Here is a 22,864-nt window from a genome sequence, read left to right as displayed (position 1 = left end):
TTTCTAGATTTCTAAAGTTGCATCGCGATTTGTTGCAATTGGTGTTACCTATAAAATAGTCAGATATTTCCGCGTGTTTGAATAGAAAGACTTACACTTTTGCTGAGAGTACTAGTATATGAATTAGATACATTTCAGTGTACGGACCACGTTTTAAAAATGTGAATAATTTTTCTGCATTTGTACTTGCTTGAAGATCAGAAAATAATGAAAACCGGAAATATTTCAGTGACCACATCGGTAAGAGTAAGGTACATGGTTGGAGCTGAAGAAATTCAAGGAGGATTACTCAACAAATCATTACTGTAACTTGAACTGGTCTGAAGTAACCATGATCTTCGTGTTCATGTAGTTTATGTCCTTGACACTAAATTCGTATTTAATGCATTGAAAATTAACCTTGACCTGCCAAGGGCCAGCATCCCAATACTCTCCTGTACAAAAAATTGAATTTTGCAATTTAAAATTGTCATATGTAAATTTGAATTGAAAAATATCTACACTTTTTGTAGATGGTGCTGTTGGAATAAGGCTCCAGAAAGGTGGATATATGTCGAGTGCATCCAGGTCATATTACCAGTGCGTAATTAAGTCAATCATACCAATACAAAATGGTCATTTTGCTCACCAGAGTTGTATATAAAGTGATGGTCCTGGTATAGCGTTTTATTTATTATAGTTGTTTCTGTCCCTAGGTCTCCAAATTAAGAACTTATAAAACTTGTAAAGAACACAAGCTTAAAGTTTCTAAATTTGCTCGTAAGGAATTTTGTTCTAGAGACTGAGTTTACAATATTCTGGAAAAAAATTATCAATCAGCAAGTTATATATACATGTATTGTTAGATATTGGGGGGGGGGGGGGGATTACACATTTGTTATTTCAACATCCGTACTTTAAAAGACGACACTGCAGAATATTTACATTCACTGAATATTTTCTCTTTTATTTATTAAGAAAACCATTGTCGTTTATCAGTCAGTAAACACCGCTTAGCATATCACCCGTACATGCAGATTTCTTGAGCAACGGCTGTTTCATCAATTAAACGCACAATGATGTACATAAAAATTATCAATAATACAATATTTAATCTATCTAATCCTGCTCTAGATGATTATTTGTACAGATATGAATATAAACAATGAAATGTCTTTCTTTGTTTGTTAGTATTGGAATTAATTTTGCGGCTATTACACTAGTGTAGAAGATGAATGCCACTTTTTGCTTCATTGTACATCATATTCAAATTTTAGAGCAATCTTTTTTTACCAGTATTGGATTTAAACCAACTTCATTTGATATCAATATGTCAGATTAAGACAAAACCAAATTTCTTTTAGTAAATTTCCAAAGACAAATCGGAAAATTCATATACTCAGCATATACTTACATACAGTCTATTATTTATAATAAACGCAATGCGTAATATCACAGTATTCTTATTGAATGTTATATCGTTAAAAGTGACATATAGGCCCGATGGGCCGGGTGTTTAAATTCCTATTATATGTATATTTGTTGACAGTTGTTGTAATTGTATATAACACATGTTACTATAATATACCATTTACTTACTTACTTACAGGAAAAATTACATAACCTTAACGCGGGTTGTGTATTTTTTTTTTTTTTTTTTTTTTTTTTTTTTTTTTGCAACAGCTCAACATTAATTTGCATACTAACAACCAAAGAAAGCCTTTTATTGTTTAAATGAACTTTCCTATTGTAGTTCCATCTGCATATTATACATTCACCAAGACGGTTGAAATTTGCCAAATTAAGTACCTATGATTTAGAAAACATGCGGTCAGTCATTGTAACTAAAGTAACCAAAATTTTTAAAATGCTAACAAAAATGACTTCGAGTTCACAAATTAAAGTAATGTGTATTTACCCATGGTATTTCTTCAAGTTCATCCTTATATATTTGGGAAAATTAATAATTCTCGAATAATTTTTCAGGAAACGTGACTGAAAGCACCAATTATGCATTTTCTAACTGAAAATTGTTCAACAAATATTTTTATAAATTCTATTTCTTATTTTTTCCAATACACTGATAAGAAACGGGTAGATCAAGGAAAATTCCAGGCAGAAAGCAGAATATAACTGCTATCAAAACACAATTTATATCTAATTATCAAATGAGTGCAAAACGGTCTTCGGAGACCAAAGGACAAGTGCACTTAAGCAATGCTTAATGGACCCTTTTTCAGTGCCGTTTTACTTTAGAATATATTACCAAATTGTTCTTTTTTGGTAATAGTTAAACAAAAGTGGATATTTCTAATTAAAATCACGTTAAAACATCACCTAAATCAGCATGGATTTGAAACAAATAAAGATTGTTAAATGCCTATATAGATACCCCAAATCCGGAAAAGTCGTGCCGAACCTATTTTGAGTTTCGTTTATTTATATCAAGGGGAGGAGACATTTGAATCGGACACCTGAATCTGATGGTGGATCATTGACGGGCACGTTTTCCGAATGATACCTCTTGCGCTATTTTACCTGAGGAAAAAAAATCGAATGAAGTTGTATAGATGCCTGTAGCCATAGTGATCAAACTAAGAAATTTGCACGCTTGCATTTGATATAATACAATAAGTATTAGCATTTACGAAAGCTTATTAGGATCAAACTACGGTAAAAAAAAATTTAAAAGGCGTTATAACGCCTTTTCAAAAAGCGTTATAACGCGAAAAAAGGCGTAATAACGCCTTTTGAAAAGGCGTAATAACGCGGAAAAAGGCGTAATAACGCAAATAAAGGCGTAATTACGCCTTTCCAAAAGGCGTTATTACGCCTTTCTAAAAGGCGTTATTACGCCTTTCCAAAAGGCGTTATTACGCCTTTCCAAAAGGCGTTATTACGCCTTTCTAAAAGGCGTTATTACGCCTTTTAAAAAGGCGTAATTACGCCTTTCCAAAAGGCGTTATTACGCCTTTCTAAAAGGCGTTATTACGCCTTTCCAAAAGGCGTTATTACGCCTTTCCAAAAGGCGTAATAACGCCTTTCCAAAGACGTTATTACGCCTTTTAAAAAGACGTAATTACGCCTTTCCAAAAGGCGTTATTACGCCTTTCTAAAAGGCGTTATTACGCCTTTCCAAAAGGCGTTATTACGCCTTTCCAAAAGGCGTAATAACGCCTTTCCAAAAGGCGTTATTACGCCTTTCCAAAAGGCGTTATTACGCCTTTCTAAAAGGCGTTATTACGCCTTTTAAAAAGGCGTTATTACGCCTTTCCAAAAGGCGTTATTACGCCTTTCTAAAAGGCGTTATTACGCCTTTCTTAAAGGCGTTATTACGCCTTTCCAAAAGGCGTTATTACGCCTTTTAAAAAGGCGTTATTACGCCTTTCCAAAAGGCGTTATTACGCCTTTTAAAATGGCGTTATTACGCCTTTTAAAAAGGCGTTATTACGCCTCTTTTTTTTCAATACATGACTTACTTAGCCCACCCTGGGGGCTGATTATAATTAGATTTCTAGGAAAAAAGATTTTTAAATGTGTATAAAATATTTTCAGTGTTAAACCAACTTAGTCCTTCTCTGATGCCAGACGCTTCTACCAAGGTGTATGGATTTCAGAAATTTTGTTGAAGGCTAATTGCTCATTATACCTATGCAAATACTTTGCATGTTTTTTACCAAGAGGAGAGAAAAATATTTCAAATTTGACATGAATTTTTAATACGTGGCTAGCAAAGCCCAAAGCTGGTTCTGCCTATATCCTGGATTTTCAAAAGTAGAGTGTTGACTTCTCTTAATATGCATGCAAAATGCAAACAACTGCCTGCGAGATGTGCAGGAATATAGAAAATACTATAATTTTTAATATAATTTATAATATTAAAACTATAATCTAAATATTGCATAAATAAAGATGGCTTTGGTTCAATCTTTCATATATTTACTATTCTAAAATAACGCCTTTCCATTTTTGGATACAACTCCTTTTCAAACAGGCCGGGAGTACGAATGTGAGTGGGGGGCGGGGGGTCCCCACCCCACTTTTTGGGAGAATAGTCTTGCTATAGTTTAAATATAAAAAAATCATTTATTGATTGCTTGGTCCCTTAACATTTTGTTGCAGTATGGTTAAACTCGGGCAAGTCATTGCATTTAAAAAAGTTTTACCGAAAAATTAGAAAAAGTTTCCCCTCAAGTTTAGGCAGTTTATTTTTTTTTCGGGGGGGGGGGGGGGGGTTCTTGTTTTTTTTTGTTTGCTTGTCAATTTTATGGGACCCCCCCCCCCCCACTTTAAAAGCACGGGCCTGTCAAAGACATGATAATGGCCCTTCAAAAGGCATAATAACGCCTTTTTGAAATGCGTATTAATGCCTTTTAAAAAGGCGTAATAACGCCTTTTGAAAAGGCGTAATAACGCCTTTTTCAAAGGCGTAATAACGCCTTTTGGAAAGACGTAATAAAGCCTTTTGGAAAGGCGTAATAACGCCTTTTGGAAAGGCGTAATAACGCCTTTTGGAAAGGCGAAATAACACCTTTTAGAAAGGCGTAATAACGCCTTTTTTCGCGTTATAACGCCTTTTTAAAAGGCGTTATAACGCCTTTTAAATTTTTTTTACCGTAGTTTGATCCTAATAGGCTCTCGTAAGCATTAGTTCCTTTGAATTTTAAAATGAAAAGAAGTGTATTTAGGTGGCTTCAATACCGGTACCACTGTCTTGCATGAATGTTAAAAATGTTTAATTGACGCTTTTATGTATGATGATATTTTAACGACACTAAACTCTCCTAACCCTCCCGTGTTCATAAAACCAAATATATACAAACTCCTCTATGCGGCACGACTTCGATATAATGATACAAAACGTGGCTATCTTTTACAGTGAGCACTTTGAGGAATGTTTACCTGGGTAGAACTCACGTGACTACCGGTATTTTAAATAATTTATTCCACGGGTTGGTTCAACAAAAGTCATACAGGTAAATAGCTCTCGCTTGCTATAGGAAAAACATTGAACTTTTCATACATTTTTAATATTTTAAGTACAAGCCTAATCGTGTACAAATTTCCTACTTTCACACAAGGTTTATAAATGTATAATGCGTTTTTTGTCATTCGCACAAGTTTGTACTACGTTAGGCTGACAGTAAACAAAAGCTTTGAAATGAATGACCGTCCTCGATTTACTATAGAAAATCACGAATGTCGGCTGACCCCTACCACTTTGTATGGCTTTGCTCTTTGTATATTCATGAATTTCACCAATAAAAATTGATGAATCTTATGGTTTAGATATCAATTAATGATCTGAGATGAAAAATTATGCTTAATTTGATTCTTCATTTTTTCACATTTTACCGGGGCCCATAAGTGCACTCGTTCTTTTCCAACAAACTGTTGGCATTTCGATGGGCACTAATTGTGTGGGGACACACCTATAGTCAGTAGTTAATTAATAATTAAATTAAACAGTTCAGATCATTTATTTATACAATACTTTCATTCTTACAGTTTAGATTCAGTAAGACGTTTGGGGGAAGCAGAGACATAAATAAATGGACAGGCGTCGGAAGCAAATTAAAAGGGTTTTTTTTAGGGGGGGGGCTAAATCAACAAAAAAGGTAAGTCCCAATTTTCAATGCCTATATCATGTCTATCTTTGCTAAAAAAAAAACAAAAAAAAACAACAACAAAAAAAAAAACAAAGGGGGGGGGGTATGTATAACTGGACAGTATTTTTTTTCCACTAATGATAACGATGCAAATTATAAAATTACCCATTATTATACAAGTAGTTACAGACTTTTGGAAGTTCGAAAGAGTTTTACTTTTTTAAAATTTAAAAATATACGTAAAAGACAATTTAAAAAAAAACAAATAAGAAAGAAATTAAAAGTACATGCAAGGATGAAAACTTGGCAATACAGTGTAAAAAAAAAAAAGGTAGGGAAGTTTAGAAGAAAAACATCAACAGAGTTACATTCACATTATAGCAATAGATCTAATATCCAATTTTTTAAAGCAGAATTAAGACATTTCCAAGTTTCGTGAACTAACATGATGATCTTATCAAGAATAAAAATTTGGCGCGAAAATTGTGAACGAATCAATGTGCCTATTTACATGTTCTATTACGCGTACTCATATACGCCACAGAAAATATTTGATGTGTGACATATGCCTCCGTTTTTGTAAAAAACACATAATTTAGTTAAACGCTAAATAAAAAGTCTATTCGTTGTGTAATTAATTATAAAACGAGAGTTTTCATCAATACGCAACTGTAAAATATATTTATCATACAGAAAATGTGATTAGTTGAAAGATTATATATCCGCCCCTTTTTTGCAAATTCCACCAATGAAAATTTTTGTTGTATGGAGACTCGTGATCATACCCTCTCCTCCGCCATTTTGAATTCGTCCGCATTGCACATGGAGTACCGGTCCAGTAGAAAGGAACTGTTGTAGTTTATATATCGACATTAAATTGCCTTTCCAGTCAAGTGTATGCGGACAGAATGGATCTATTGAGTGTACTTGAGAAGACAGTCTCACCAGGTATTTTTTAGAACAAATACAAAGTAGGAAAAAGACCCGAACCATAAATGACACATTTCATAAAAAAGTGATGATCATTACAAATTTTCGACGAATGAATCATTATATCATCTGATTATTGAAATATTTTTTTATTGTAGACCAACAGGAGTTAGAAGCAGCACAACGATTTCTAGAACAGGCCGCACAGAGTAATTTAGTAAGTGATGTAGTTTTGGTTTTGACCTCGCTCAACAAGGGTAAATGCACGTGTAAATCTGTTTGGTTTTTAATTTTTAAAAGCCATAAGAATATAAGGTTTTTAGATTTTTTAAAGAATTGCCATGGATTAAGTTATTTTATGGAGTAATTATTTTGTTCCAGCCTTCAAAATGACCCACAAGATTTCATTCTTCTCAGAATATGTTTTCTTGCTTGCAGTCACCCCTCCCTGATAATAATAACTCAAAGGTGGGATGTGATGGGATGTATCAGATATGATCCTTATTGTTTTGAAGGAATACTGAAATAAATGCAAAATACACTTTGTAATTATGATGAATGAATGTTCCTTCCACCTCTATCCCAAAATGAAAGCTATAACACATTTTCTTAAATCTTATCTTGCTGCATATATTTATTCATAATATGAAGATATTTGTACTTATGTGGTGTGGATATACACATTATATTAGTCTACATTGTTAGTGCTATGTTCTGTTACAGGTATAGACATTGACACTTGTTAGCCAGTCAGGGGTGAGACTGAAATCTGTCATTTTTGAAAAATGATGGATAATCGTCATATTTACTAACTACGTATTTTCGTCATTTTTGTCAATATGACTTACTATCGTCATATTTTCTTTTTCAACTTAATTCTTCTATCCTGGTTACATAAAAGCGAAATTTGAATTCACCGCTGAAAGAAGAGTGTTTACACAAGTTTCATTTCATCCGGGTCACTAATTACTGCCGACCACGTGCGTTAGAACATCAACATGGAAGGTGAAAGTTATTATTTAGCGGTAAAATGTCGAATTTTGGTAGAACTAATTCGCCATTTTTACATGGCTTTTAGCCCTATAAAAACATATAGTACACCGTCTGGAAGAATACGTACTTGTAGAGAAAAGTCTCGACAAAGAGTTAAAGCATAAAAAAGTAGTGCGCCCCATGAAACAAGCGAGATATTTCAATGCGCCCAGACCCTCCATTTTGAAAAAAGACGGAATATCGTCATTTTCGTCTTCTTTCCTATTTAATGCAAATAAATTGACAAATAACTCTTCCACTCTTATTTTTGCTTGGGAAATTTATACTGTCAACATAACCGGTATTGTAGTCAACTGTATTAGAGAAATGAAGTTCGTTTACGATGTTTTTTGTCCTTTTTTCAGTTGGTGGATCTAACATTTTTCAAAGAGAGGTAACTCGGTATTCTAGAAACACTCTAAATTTTTATGACTGTTTTTCGTCATTTTCTTAAAAATGACGAGTTTAAGTCATAATAAAAATTTAATTTTATGGCTTGAAATCGTCATTTTAAAAATGACGGATTTCAGTCTTACCCCTGACTGTTAGCTTGTCTAGTACCAATGAAAATTTTTCACAGACAAGTGAATGTTGCTGGGCACTTGTCTTCTTGGATAAGTGACTTTTTTCTGTGGAAGAAAATTTGTTTAAAAAGTTGAAAATAAAAAGCTTAAAGCTGTCATCATCTTTTTATTTTAAAAATGTCAGTGTCAAGCCCTTTGTGATTACACAAGATGAATGCTTTCGCTAAATTGATTCTTTTGGAAAAATCCATGTTGGAGAAAATTTATGTCTCCAATTTGAATAACAGAAAGTTCATGGTAAAGAAAAACTTTGTAAAGTATGAGCATCAGTTTCAAAGATGGAGCTCTTGTCACCTTATCAACCAATGATTCCTCTCCCCGACCCAGTTGAACTTGCTTGAATGTAACTTGCTAGCTATCTGTTATAAAATTCATTTATTAAAAGTGAGAAAATACACCTAAACTTGAAATCTGCTTGCCATACAAAACCTTAATATTCAATATTGGGGAGAGAGCTACCTAAGGTATTGGAACTTAAGTCCAATCCCATTGACACATTGTCAATATATTCAAAACAATTCAATGGAGATTTGTTACGTACAGTTTGAAATTTAGATATGATTATTTCTAGAAAAGAAATATTGAATTTATTGAGAAAAATAATTAGTGTATTTCATTTTCATTCTTTTTAGCAAGAATTTTTGAAATCCCTCTCAGAAATTTTAAAGCATGGAGGCAACAGTCCTGTCACACGAATGCAGGCTGGGTTACAGTTGAAAAATGCTCTCTACTCAAAAGATCCGAACATCAAGGCAGAATACCAACAAAGATGGCTGTCATTTCCAGAAGATGTCAGAAACATGGTGAAAGCAAATGTAAGTTCCTTTATGATCATTTTTATGAGGACACTCTATTTTGGCTTTGTTTAAGTTTACAAGAGTTCTGTGTCTTATTTCAACTATGTTTGAATTGTTTCTACTGAAATTTATTTGTATTTTAGATTTTGGCTGCATTGGGAACAGAAACAATCCGTCCAAGTTCAGCGGCCCAATGTGTGGCTTATGTAGCATGTGCCGAACTTCCTGCCGGTTTGTGGCCCGACTTAATAGCTGTATTGACCAGCAATGTGACCAACCAGAATAGTACTGAGATGATGAAGGAAGCAACATTAGAGGCCATTGGCTACATTTGCCAAGACATTGTAAGATTTAGAGCATTGTAATGACTTATGAACAGGTCTGCTCAAACAGATATTACAATGAAAAAAACATATTATTTTAAGTTTGTTTCTGGGTTTTGAAATAAATTGTTTTGATTTATAGGATCCAGAGATTTTACAGAGCCAGTCCAATGAAATTCTTACAGCTATTGTTCATGGAATGAAGAAGGAAGAACCTAGGTAATTATTAGTTTAATAAAATGTCTTTTTCATGTAAATTAGTTAAAATTGATATGAATTAAATCTTTATTATTACATTCTTTTCAAACTGATCTACAATTCCACTGATTTTTATTTTTTATTTTAGCAACCATGTGAGATTTGCAGCTACAAATGCATTATTGAACTCCTTAGAATTTACAAAAGCCAATTTTGACAAAGAGGTAAATTTATTCAGATTGGTCATATTTACATGGATTGGTAAAAATGTATATATTTTTTTAATTGTTTCTTTAATGAACAACAAAAGCAAATAAAATATATTGTTTTTGTAGACAGAAAGACATTTCATCATGCAAGTTGTATGTGAAGCAACCCAATCACCAGACACAAGGGTGAGGAATTTAACTTGGATAAAAGCATCAAGATTTTAACTGTAAAAAAAAGATTATAGTTGAACAGGATATATCTTTACAATAGATATAGATATACAAATCAGTTCATATAAGTATTTTACTATTTCCCTATTTAAATGTAAATTCTTTTGTGTCTTCCTGTTACAGGTTAGAGTTGCAGCTTTGCAGTGTATGGTGAAGATTATGTCCCTTTATTACATGTATATGGAACACTACATGGGTCCAGCACTTTTTGCAGTGAGTAGTATACATTTTCCGTTTTCTTAAGACACCACTTTTTAAATGTCAGACCCTCCTCAAAGGGGGGAAAAAGATGAAGCTTTCAAGTAAAAGTCATTTTAAAAAAAATGTTGATCGTTGAAAGTCTGCCTTGGTTTATAGATAACAATGGAAGCCATGAAGAGTGATGTAGATGAAATTGCCCTCCAGGGAATTGAATTCTGGTCCACTGTTTGTGATGAAGAAGTAGACTTAGCCATTGAACTGTCAGAGGTATTCAAAATTTACTAATGTAACAGAATTGCTTTATGTGTCTTTGAAAATTTCAAAGTCAACTGATATGCAATGTGATATGTAATGTAATGTAATGAAATAGCATTTTAAAAAGGATGTCACAGGCTCAGATTAGTATTTATGTTCAAGTTTCTGGTACAGCTGGATATTTTATGTGTATTTTCAAATTGTTCTAGATAACAATTTTTTAAAATCAATCTTGCCTTTAAAAAATAGATTTTAAATAAAAATGAATTGAAAATAAGGTGTGATTTCTAATCACTTAAACCTAAAGACCAGGAAGAGTGTTTATAAATTGATAAAGCAACTAATTATCCATAGAAATGCACATAGGCATTTAATAATAATGGAGATTGTGATGGGATCAAACTAGGGATTCTAAGATGTTCTTGAGATTATAGAGGAAATGGTATGCTTTACAAGAAAGACCCTAGTCCTAAAGAAAAAAAGTTTTGGGGGTTTACATGGTGTTAGGACTACTGAAGTAGGTGTTTACATCATTTCATATGCATTGATTATCAAGTTGGTCATTATGTTTTTTTTTTTTGGCAGGCTGCTGAGCAAGGAAGACCGCCAGAAAGAACTAGTCGTTTCTACGCTAAAGGCGCTCTGCAGTATTTATGTCCTATCTTGTTACACAGCCTGACAAAGCAGGTAATGCATGTACGTATTCAGCTCACCACCTGTTTATACTAATGCCAGATATTGCTACCAGGTACGTGATACTAAACAGGAAGAGTATCATTTGTTATATATATTATTGTAACCTGGAAGTTTAATACAGTTTTAATTTCAGTCTAACATGAAATTTATTTATAACTTGGGAATACTTGATTTTATATATGCCTTTATTTGATAAATATAATATTAATCATTATCCTTACAGTTTACACTAATTTGCTTGACTGTTCATTTTTTTCTGTTAACAGTAACATGCAATATTTTTGGTGTTATTTTTTTTTCTGTTAATAGTAACATGCAATATTTTAATATTAACCTGTTGTTAAGTAGGATTTTTTTTACAATCATATTAAGCACCTGCTCCCCCTCGATATTTACTCAGATGCTTAAATTCACCAACCAGTATTCATTAAAGTAGGAGAGAGAAAACCAGAAAAAAAATATCAAAAATTTGAATATTAATTTTAAAAACTTTACAATTTAAATGTTGATGCAGGAGGAGGTTGATGATGATGACGAATGGAACCCATGTAAGGCTGCTGGGGTCTGTCTGATGCTGATGGCCACAGGATGTGAAGATGATATTGTACCCCACATCTTGCCGTTCGTGAAAGACAACATCCACAATCAAGACTGGCGCTTCAGAGATGCTGCTGTCATGGCTTTTGGTTTGTTGAATTTATTTGTTGAATAAGTTTCAGACAGTCGGTTAATACCTTTTAGAGAAATTATCTGTAAGAGCAGCATTAATATATAAAGACATTCTGGGAAAGGGGGGTATAAAGCTGAGCCAAATGACTCAATTGAGCTTTTGTAATCAGATAGTATTCTGCTTTTTTTTCTCTGTAAAATTCTTAACTGTGGAAAACTATTAGCATCCTCAAAAGAAAATACATAGAACAGAGAATATTGAAATGATCAGCATTCTAATAAATGTGCTTTCAGGTTCAATTTTAGAGGGTCCTGATCCAGTGAAACTGAAGCCAATAGTAGAACAAGCCATGCCCATGTTAATCGAGTTATTGAAGGACTCCAGTGTGGTGGTGAGGGACACGGCAGCCTGGACTGTTGGGAGGGTCTGTGAAATCTTACCTGATGCTGTCATCACTGAGCAGTGTTTACAGCCTCTACTACAAGCCATGGTGGAGGGCCTAGCTGCTGAGCCCAGGGTTGCCAGTAATATATGTTGGGTAGGTGTTGTACTGTGTTGCAGGGAGAATTGAATTTTTGTATGTTTTTTATATACATGTATGTAATTGTGTTATTTTTGCTTATTTGATGTGTGTACAGACAAAGGACTGCTAACAATCCCTGAGATGTGTAAACTACATGAACCTGAGTGCATTTAATATTTAATGGATAAAGTACCCAGTGCAGAGTTCAAGTACTGAGCTTAAGAACTTAATCACTTATCTGTGTAAAGAGCTTTTGATGAATGCATGTATTGTAGGGAATGTACATTCAGGAATTCAGAAGTTTGTAAATTGTTAATAAAAAGTTTAATGAGAGTTAGAAGTTGATGAAACATAGTTTTCTTTTTTTAGGCATTTTCCAGTTTAGCAGAGGCTGCTTATGATAGTGCAGACACTGGAGATGAGAATTCTGAGCCAGCCACTTACTGTTTATCTACGTATTTTGAACCTATTATAGAAAAACTCATTCAAACTACAGATAGGTATGGTTTTGATTTGATTCATTTAAACATTAACATCATGGACATTTTCAAAATTGACAATTCTCTTTGTGATTGCTACAGCTTTAATTGAGTAATTATGTTCCCCAAACGAAGTTTGGGAACATATTGTTTTTACTCGGTTTCTTATTATTATTATTATTATTATTATTCTTTTTAGCTCACCTGAGCTGAAAGCTCAAGTGAGCTTTTCTGATCACATTTTGTCTGTAGTCCGTCTGTCCGTCTGTCTGTAAACTTTTCACATTTTCGACTTCTTCTCCAGAACCACTGGGCCAATTTCAACCAAACTTGCCACAAAGCATCCTTGGGTGAAGGGGATTCAAGTTTGTTCAAATGAAGGGCCACGCCTTCTTTCAAGGGGAGATAATTAAGAATTAGTGAAAAATTAATAGCATCTTTAAAAAATCTTCTTCTCCAGAACCACAGGGCCAGGAAAGATGAAACTCATATGGAAGCATCCCCAGGTAGTGTAGATTCAAGTTTGTTCAAATCATGACCCCCGGGGGTAGGGCGGGGCCACAATGGAGGATCAAAGTTTTACATAGAAATATATAGGAAAAATCTTTAAAAATCTTCTTCTCAAGAACAGTAAAGCCATGAAGAGTCATATTTATATGGAAGCATCCCCAGGTAGTGTAGATTCAAGTTTGTTCAAATCATGACCCCCGGGGGTAGGGCGGGGCCACAATGGAGGATCAAAGTTTTACATAGAAATATATAGGAAAAATCTTTAAAAATCTTCTTCTCAAGAACAGTAAAGCCATGAAGAGTCATATTTATATGGAAGCATCCTCAGGCAGTGTAGATTCAAGTTTGTTCAAATCATGACCCCCGGGGGTAGGGCGGGGCCACAATGGAGGATCAAAGTTTTACATAGAAATATATAGGAAAAATCTTTAAAAATCTTCTTCTCAAGAACAGTAAAGCCATGAAGAGTCATATTTATATGGAAGCATCCTCAGGAAGTGTAGATTCAAATTTGTTCAAATGATGACCCCCGGGGGTAGGGCGGGGCCACAATGGAGGATCCAAATTTTACATAGAAATATATAGGAAAAATCTTTAAAAATCTTCTTCTCAAGAACAGTAAAGCCATGAAGAGTCATATTTATATGGAAGCATCCTCAGGAAGTGTAGATTCAATTTTGTTCAAATCATGACCCCTGGGGGTAGGGCGGGGCCACAATGGAGGATCCAAATTTTACATAGAAATATATAGGAAAAATCTTTAAAAATCTTCTTCTCAAGAACAGTAAAGCCATGAAGAGTCATATTTATACGGAAGCATCCTCAGGTAGTGTAGATTCAAGTTTGTTCAAATGATGACCCCCGGGGGTAGGGCGGGGCCACAATGGAGGATCCAAATTTTACTTAGAATTATATAGGAAAAATCTTTAAAAATCTTCTTTTCAAGAACAGTGAAGCCATGAAGAGTCATATTTATATGGAAGCATCCTCAGGTAGTGTAGATTCATGTTTGTTCAAATGATGACCCCCGGGGGTAGGGCGGGGCCACAATGAAGGATCAAAGTTTTACATAGAAATATATAGGAAAAATCTTCTTCTCAAGAACAGCAAAGCCATGATGAGTCAAATTTATATGGAAGCATCCTCAGGTAGTGTAGATTCAATTTTGTTCAAATGATGACCCCCGGGGGTAGGGTGGGGCCCAAAGGGGGATCGAAAGTTTTACATAAGAACATATAGAAAAAAAAATTTCTTCTCAAGAACAGAAAAGCTATGTTAGTCTTATTGATATTGAAGCATCCTCGGGTAATGTAGATTCAAGTTTGTTCAAATGATGACCCCTGAGATGGGGAGGAGCTACAATGGGGGATCAAATTTTTACAAAGGAATAAATGGGAAAATTTTTTTAAAATCTTCTCAAGTACAACAAATTCATTTGTTATATTGACATGAAAGCATCATCAGGTAGTTTAAAATTCAAGCCCCCCCCCCCCCCCCCCCCCCCCCCGTTCATTACTGAACTGATTTGTGCCTTAGTCTAGCCAGTGTGCTCAGGTGAGCGATGTGGCCCATGGGCCTCTTGTTTATTCTTATTTCTTCTCCGGTACTTTTTTGTCCGCGAGTGTTCTCGAAAACTGCACATCCAATTGAGTTAAAACCTTTTTAGGGTTACTAGGTATGTTATGTAGATTTGCGGAACGAAGGTCATTTTGCGCGCACGTGCATGCACGTGAGTGCGCGTGCAATGCGTAAAATGACCAATATACATGATATAGCTGTAACTTTTATATTTTTTGATGAAATGCTTTGATACTCAGAATATAAGGATATATTAAAAGTGTAGACAAGATGACATGGTCAACATGCACATGCACGCACGTGCGCGCACGCGCAAATCGTAAAATGACCAATTTACTTGATATAGTCGTAACTTTTATATTTTTTGATGAAATGATTTGATACTCAAAATATATTAAAAGTGTAGACAAGATGACATGGTCATCATGCACATGCATGCATATGCATGCACGTGCGCGCGCGTGCAATGTGTTATATGACCAATATATTTAATATAGTCGTAATTTTTATATTTTTTGATGAAAAGCTTTGGTATTAAGAATATACAGATATATTAAAAGTGTAGACAAGATGATGTGGACATCATGCACATGCATGCACATGCGCGCGCGTGCAATGTGTTAAATGACCAATATACTTAATATAGCCGTAACTTTTATATTTTTTGATGAAAAGCTGTGATACTAAGAATAAACAGACATATTATAAGTGTAGACAAGATGGCATGGTCATTATGAACATGCATGCTGGTGCGCGTGTGCGCAATGCTAAGATGACCAGTATACTTGATATAGCCGGAACTTATATATTTTTGATAAAATGTTTTGATACTGAGAATATAAAGATACATTAATAGTATAGATGGGATGACATGGTCATACTGCACATGCATGCACGTGCGCGCGCGTGAAATGCAAAAAACGACAAATATACTTCATTGCCTTATTTAATGAAGCTTACAGGAAATAAGACACCAAAAGGGAGTTGGGGAGCGTTTGGGGAACATCTGTAACGGTCCCCGTTACAATTATAACTAGTTTGACTTGACATTGCATGATTTTTTTTCCCTACCTAGATCTGATGGTAACCAACATAACCTAAGAAATGCAGCATATGAAGCCTTAATGGAAATGATTAAAAACAGTCCTAAGGTTGGTAGTTTGTACATTTGTTTGATGCTTGTTTGCTTTTCAAGCAGTTAAATTTGCAGCCTCTTTTATTGATGTTGATCTTTCTTATTTTAGGACTGCTATGCCATTGTCCAAAAAACAACAGTAGTCGTGTTAGAAAAATTGGAGAGAGTACTGCAGATGGAGGTAAAAATCCTTCACTTAGTCATTTAAATGATTCTTGGGAAAGTTAAATGATTTGGTATAGCACTGTGGAAATGTATTTTTCTGAAGTTAAAACCTTTGTTAATTATTTTCTTTCAGAATATGATTCAAGTTTCTACAGATCGGGCCCAATATAATGATCTACAATCCCTGCTGTGTGCAACATTACAGGTATGTGCTTTTACCAAAATATTACCCTTTCGTGAGAAAGGTGTTTAAGATATGTTAATATTTACTTGTATTTTGAGTAAATGTCATTTCCATGGTAGTTGAAATGTAACACTGTATTAGCATTTCAATGGATTTGAAGCTCTTATTTAATTAATATAGAAATGTTTATGAAAATGTAAACCTATTGGATTCTTTTCAGAGTGTTCTCAGGAAAGTTGCCCCTGAGGATGCCCCCAGCATTTCGGACCAGGTGATGAGTGCTTTGTTGCGTATGTTCACAACCTCTGGTAAAGCAGGAGGTGTACAAGAGGATGCTCTTCTTGCTGTGTCCACTCTAGTTGAAGGTACAATTATCACCCACCTACAATGTCTTTGTTTTAATTCCAATTGAATTTGCGGTGTTATCATTGCATTGTGTATGCTGGCCTGCAGACTACTCACTGTAAAATTACTGCATTAGTAAATGGTGTAACATTCAGTGAAGAGAAGATTTAAAAAATATACATGTGTCTTTCTTTATTTCAGTTCTGGGAGACAATTTTATGAAGTATATGGAAGCATTTAAACCATGTTTGATTGTTAGCTTGAAAAATTCCGAAGAACATTCAGTAAGTATGTCTTTGAACTTGGGCATTGAAAGAATAACGGAGTTTTTTTTTATCTAGAGGTGAAAATCAATGTCTACTAAAATGAATTTGGTTTTCGTTCTCAGGTGTGTTTAGCAGCTGTAGGACTAGTAGGAGATTTATGTCGAGCTCTAGGACAAAAGATGTTACCGTACTGTGATGAAATAATGGTGTTATTGTTGGAAAATTTAGGGGTAATTGGCTGGGATATATCATTCTTTCGCTGTTTGATATCCAAAGCATTTGATATAAAATTATTATTTTCATTTTCACATATTCATTGCATTCTGAAGTAAAATAATTTTCTGTAATAAATATGTTTCCATTCAGAATTCCACTGTGCATAGATCTGTAAAACCTCAGATCTTATCTGTGTTTGGTGACATTGCATTGGCCATAGGACCTCAATTTAAGAAATACCTGGACATAGTCATGAGTACTCTACAACAGGCATCCCAGGCACAGGTGGAAAAGGTAAGAATTTTTCCAAAGGTATCTTGTAAGATATGGATTTCATCTTGTTTGAAGCTCATTGATGCCCAGACTTGGCCCAAATTTTGTCAAATGTTATTTAATTCTTTCTGATTTTTTTTTCTTCCAGACTGACTATGATATGATTGATTACCTGAATGAACTAAGAGAAGGTTGTCTAGAAGCTTACACAGGAATTGTACAGGGCTTAAAGGGAGATGGGGAACAACCAAATGGTGAGTTTATTAACAGATAACATTTTATTTTTGAAAAAATACAAATGGCATTACTAATGCATCACAACCCCCCCCCCCCCCCCACAACCCCCCCTTGGAAAAAAAGAGAAAAGAACGGAAAATTACTGTATCTGACAAAAACTCTCTGACACTAGGTCTTTGTATGTATCATGTAACTTACCCTCTTAAAGAGATAAGTAACATATAATTTCTTTTAAGTAGATAAGCTCCTACAAATAGTAAGACATTTCACTATTGTTGCAACGATCTAAGAATTTTGTAATCTTTTTTAATAATCAGTTATACTTGCATAATTCAATTTTATATTGCAGCTGATGTGAATTTAGTACAACCCCATGTTGGTCATATAATGTCCTTTATAGAACACATAGCATTGGATGAGGATCATTCAGATGAAAATATATCAGCCTGTTGTGGTCTTATTGGGTAAGGTGACTTGTACCGTAATTTTTGGGATATATGTCGATGGGGTATATAGGTCGAAAGGATCATTTTCAGCCATAATTTTTAAAAAATCCTTAGATAGGACAAATTTGGAAGATAGGACGAGGCTTTGTTTATCGATTTTCTAGAGATTCTTATGTAGATACAACTGTACTATGTATCGGAACATGTATACCTCTTTTAATTTAAATATTAACGTATTGAGAAAATAAACTGGTATTTTTATGAGTACAGCATTTTAATAGTGTTTATACAAACATAGTTAAAACTTCCTTGAATTGTGATATAACGTTTTCTCCAACTTGCCTGTTCAATGCTGTTGTAGTTTGACTCTGGTGTTAAACACAAAAATACGGTAGTATACAAAAGCGATAATTAGAGTAATACCCGAAATCAAACAATAATCATTTCCATGTAGAACGTCGTGGACAGATTCCTTTATTCCGACATTATTACCAGGGTACAATATTAACTTCGATGACCGCCATTTTTTATATTTCTTGTCCAGGGATTTGCTAAAACATACAAATGACTATTACATGTAACAGTGAGCAATTGAAATTAATCATATTAACATGCTATAATTTTGCTTGAGATATTGTTGTAACAAATAAATTGAATTGAGAGTACGAGGGGTTATCAAAAAGTTCGTGGACTGACGCGATAAAATTAATAATATGTAGTCTTTGCTTACAAAATTTATGCGGAACATAAAACAACAAAAGTTTAAGAATTATTGAAAATTTTAGCTTGATACGTTGATAATTTGCCAAATTATTCTAAAATTAAAAAGACTTTATGTGATCATCCGGCGCTGTCGCCGTTTAGTGTCATGACGTCCGTTTAACGTCATTGTTTCTTAATGTCCGCTCTCTCTACCTCATACATTTATCTTGATGAGATTACCTGGAGTTAAGTAAGGACTTAAACCCGTCTTATTTATATGAATTTACAATGTCATGAGCAGTTGTTTTCAATGCATATAATATTGTAAACGGATCTTTATGTGGGGAAAGATCCTCACTTGATTATGCCAGAATACTTAGCTTGTTGGAGTTCAATTTCTACCACACATGATCAAAGTCACTTTTCGACGTGACTGACTTTTGACACCCTGACTACAAATCGACACTAACTGTGCATATTTCATCTCTCTGAATCTTTTTGGGCATTAAAAAACAAGTACTCTGGATGCATTTTATTTTTCTGTAGCCAGTTTAAACATTCCTTAGGTCAATACCAGTTTTTCCAGGAGCGAAACTCTATAGAGTGTTTGAAAAAGAAACCTCTCACCCTTTTTGACGTTATTTTCAAGCCCATAATTGTTTGAACACTCCATATAAAATTTACGATAAAATTTCATAGAAATTACAGAATGGGGTAAAAATTGCAAATTTTACTGAACAAATGTGTCGTACCACATGCCTGAATTAACGAGATTATTTGATGACAAATACTCATATCTAAAGAGTTTTTCTCAGTTACACTCAGGTAGAAAAAACGTCATATTAGAGGTTGCGCCGCCTGGACATACCTTTGCTTAAAAAAACACTAACAATTTATTAAAAAATAAAAATTATGATTTATGGTTTATTCTATAGATAGAAAAGATGATGCTTACTAAATGTGTAAAAATTCATTGGTGTACCTAAAGCGGTTTTTATTTTATGACGCTAGTCCACGAACTTTTTGATAACCCCTCGTACATTCGCAATTTAACAGTCATTATGAATTTCACAGTTTTGTTTGTTCAATGATGTATGGCACTAATACCCCTGTAACGGCACATGCCCCGGAGGTGTTAAAACCAACACAGGTGTTAACACCATTGTGTACACATGCAGTGTATATCCCTTTATCTGTCAGACAATTTAAATTATATTAGAAGCCAATCTTTGTATAATTCAGTGTACCATTTGGGATATAAAACAAAATAGTTATGACTAGAATAAATTTAGGAATTTTCTGGCAAAAATTTATTTTACACATTTTACATTTAAATAAATGTCACAAGACATGAAAAAATATTTAGATATACTATTTCAATTAATCATTACAAGTAAATGGTGAAAAAAAAGATTACAATTGCGATTGTGAAAACTCGTTTAACTTTGATACGGTTGCAGTTTTATTTTTAGTAAACGATTGTGACTTCCAACTTCACAAGATGGACACAGCATGTTGTAAATATGCTTTGAGACATTATTTACTAGATGATATAATTTTTTTTTGTACATCGACGGATATTTAATGGAATTTATTTTGTAAGAAATCAATGGAATAAATATTTAATTCTTTATTGTTTATTGTTTTTCTCAGTAAAATAATTTTAAAAAGTACGAAAATGGCACAGATTTGCTTTGAAATTGACGTAAATTTTACTGATTTTGGGGCATTTCTCGCAAACTTGAGTCTTAGATAGGTTGATTCGTTAAATAAGATGACCCCAGCGGTTCTGAGAAAAAAAGTATCGTCCTATCTTCCAAAACTTACGGTATATCAATATATTGGCCTCTTTGTGGAGTCATATGAAGAAATTTACTAATCTGGAGAGTCCAAAGGACACAAATGATATTTTGAACAATGTTATGTAAATAAAAACTAAAAGAAAACAATGTTTCTGTTTCAGGTAGTTAAATAAACAAGTTAAGAAAGCCAGTCAGTTGTTCAGTATAGTCAGAAAATGTAAATAATTAAATGAATACATTTTGTGCTCTGTCAGTGTCTAATGAAATGCATGTAATTTTTTTCCTACATTCCAGTGATTTGTGTACAGCATTTGGAGCAGGCATGCTGCCACTCGTTGACAAAGAATCAATCCAAGGATTGCTTACTAAAGGTCGACGCTCCAAAGCATCAAAGGCCAAAACTCTAGCCACATGGGCTACTAAAGAAATACGCAAACTAAAAAATGCCTCATGGTAAGTTTACGTTTTTGTTTTCATTCAGAAACATTCTAATCTTCTCCTTGGTATATTTTACATAATATGGCAGTACACATTGGTGACATAGAAAATGAAATAATGCAAAATTACTGCATGGTTATACATATGCAGTTAAACACACTTATAATCTTTCCCCTTGGCTTTAAAATATATTGTGAACTAAATGGATATAATGAAATACATTTACAGCGAACCAAATCATCCATCCCTGGGACTTCATTATAAGCGTGTTATACTGTATTTACTAGATTTATGTGCATCATTTAAAATTTTTGGCCAAAAGTGAATCAACAAGTTTGCCACCTCATACAGTGAACTTTGTTTTCAGTTCAGCATCAAGCCAGAAATGTTTACCAGTGAATGGGACTTCATTTCAATGAGTAAATTCTGTCTTCTTTTTTCAGATGACAGACTTTGAAACAGAACAGTTACTGTGTTGGGATTAACATCAGTTGACAGTCAAAACTGAAGTGAGGTGTGTGAGGGAGAGACTTGCTAAACACTTCTATCCGAGAGAGAGGGGAGCGAGTGAGGGGAGAGAGACATCTCAAATTGTTTACCCATAACAAAAAAATAAACAAACAAAATTGCCCCCACCATACACTGAAAACACTGAGGGATCACTGAGGATTAAAGACGGGAGTCCATGTTACCACCTAGTCTTTCAATGTTTACACTGCGAACAAAACAGGCATGGCCTTTTCCAGTTTGAAATTTTGTATAATGTATATTTATGAAACCCAGTTCTATATTTCCTTAAAGGTGCAAATTGTATTTTAATAATAATCATGAGATGTTTTTTTCTGTGCTCTGATAATGAAATTTAGTATCAGTAAATTCGAAAATTTTGAAAAATAGCAAAGATGATGCCATCTACCCACTTTAAGGGTTGTGACATTTCACTAAAACGAACCTTGAGAATTTTTTTTTTCCCTTTGATATGGCTTATGGTCAATCAATTCTGGTATGGGCTAGTGCACATGTGCCAAATGTGTTTGGCTTCCTAAAGGCAGTGGCAACCCAGTTGTTCAATTTTACACAAATAAAACATAATGCATCCATTACAGACAAAATTGCGAGAGAGTTTTTCACATAAAAGATTTATTACTTGTAATGCATGTTACAGCATTTACACTTTTTGTTTTGCATTTTTTATGTTCCTCTATCCTTTTGCTGTACTGATCAGCAGTATAATAAAAAAAAACCAACCCCATATATTTAAATTGAAGAGATTTTGGTGTAAATTTATTATATGAAAATATTGATTCAGAGCACTTTTGGTGACCCAAGAAAATCCTTTGTTGTTAATGGCTTAAAAGCTGGAATAGTGCTAATTTTATTGTTTATTTTGTTTGTAGAAGAGGGGGGAGGGTGAAAAATGTTACAATAAATTGATTTGCATTAGCAATTATTGTTTTATTTGTCACAACAATGAAAAATGTGTAAAGAAAAAGCAGCTAGAAAATAATTATTGAACTTGCGAGTCTGGTGTCGTGACAATTTACATTGCAAAATTCAGCTAAAAGGAAAAGGTTTTAATGGAAAAAGCATTTTCTGAGGATACATACATGTACTAGTGCCCTACGGGCATGTGTAGTCTGTTCTTCAGCTTTTCTGGTTTAAACTCTGTCAATCCATCTGCCTGTAAAATTTCCATAATTTTGACTTCTCAACAACAACGGGGCAAGTTTTAACGACAGTTGACACAAAGCATCCTTGGATAAAGGGGTTTCTAAATTGTTCAAATGAAGGGCCAAGCCCTCTTCCAATGGGGAGATGTTCAAGAAAAGGCAAAATTAGGCTGGGGTCATT

The 22,864-nt window shown here is 34.0% G+C and overlaps 1 protein-coding gene across 3 annotated transcripts; it reads left to right on the top strand.

Moving 5' to 3' along the window:
* Window positions 1-6,370: 6,370 nt before the first annotated feature.
* Window positions 6,371-22,460, top strand: LOC133191963 (importin subunit beta-1-like). 3 transcript variants are annotated; one of them, XM_061327754.1, is made up of 24 exons: window positions 6,371-6,536; window positions 6,677-6,735; window positions 8,767-8,949; window positions 9,075-9,275; window positions 9,397-9,473; window positions 9,601-9,676; window positions 9,788-9,847; window positions 10,016-10,105; window positions 10,250-10,360; window positions 10,934-11,035; window positions 11,559-11,730; window positions 12,008-12,252; window positions 12,607-12,737; window positions 15,880-15,955; window positions 16,049-16,120; window positions 16,238-16,309; window positions 16,509-16,653; window positions 16,835-16,917; window positions 17,022-17,129; window positions 17,266-17,409; window positions 17,537-17,642; window positions 17,975-18,089; window positions 20,870-21,028; window positions 21,457-22,460. In XM_061327754.1, coding segments are annotated over exons 1-24 (2,628 nt in total). In that variant the 5' UTR covers window positions 6,371-6,496; the 3' UTR covers window positions 21,458-22,460. The 3 variants fall into 3 exon arrangements, with proteins under 3 accessions (XP_061183738.1, XP_061183737.1, XP_061183736.1); XM_061327753.1 differs by having other exon boundaries at window positions 10,934-11,044; XM_061327752.1 differs by lacking the exon at window positions 21,457-22,460 and having other exon boundaries at window positions 10,934-11,044; window positions 20,870-21,032.
* The last annotated feature ends 404 nt before the right edge of the window (window positions 22,461-22,864 follow it).

The sequence above is a fragment of the Saccostrea echinata genome, unplaced genomic scaffold (assembly GCF_033153115.1).
Source record: "Saccostrea echinata isolate AGI-Se365-2 ecotype Australia unplaced genomic scaffold, CSIRO_AGI_Sech_v1 ptg000025l, whole genome shotgun sequence".
NCBI classification, from domain to species: domain Eukaryota; kingdom Metazoa; phylum Mollusca; class Bivalvia; order Ostreida; family Ostreidae; genus Saccostrea; species Saccostrea echinata.
The sequence above is the reverse complement of the archived record's forward strand: the minus strand, read 5'-3'. Positions and strand labels throughout refer to the sequence as shown.

Coding starts and splice junctions, on each gene's coding strand:
- LOC133191963 (XM_061327752.1), top strand. CDS start 6,497: ATGGATCTATTGAGTGTACTTGAGAAGACAGTCTCACCAG. Junction 9,276..9,396: donor GCTACATTTGCCAAGACATT/GTAAGATTTAGA, acceptor TTTGATTTATAG/GATCCAGAGATTTTACAGAG. Junction 16,121..16,237: donor AGAGAGTACTGCAGATGGAG/GTAAAAATCCTT, acceptor ATTTTCTTTCAG/AATATGATTCAAGTTTCTAC.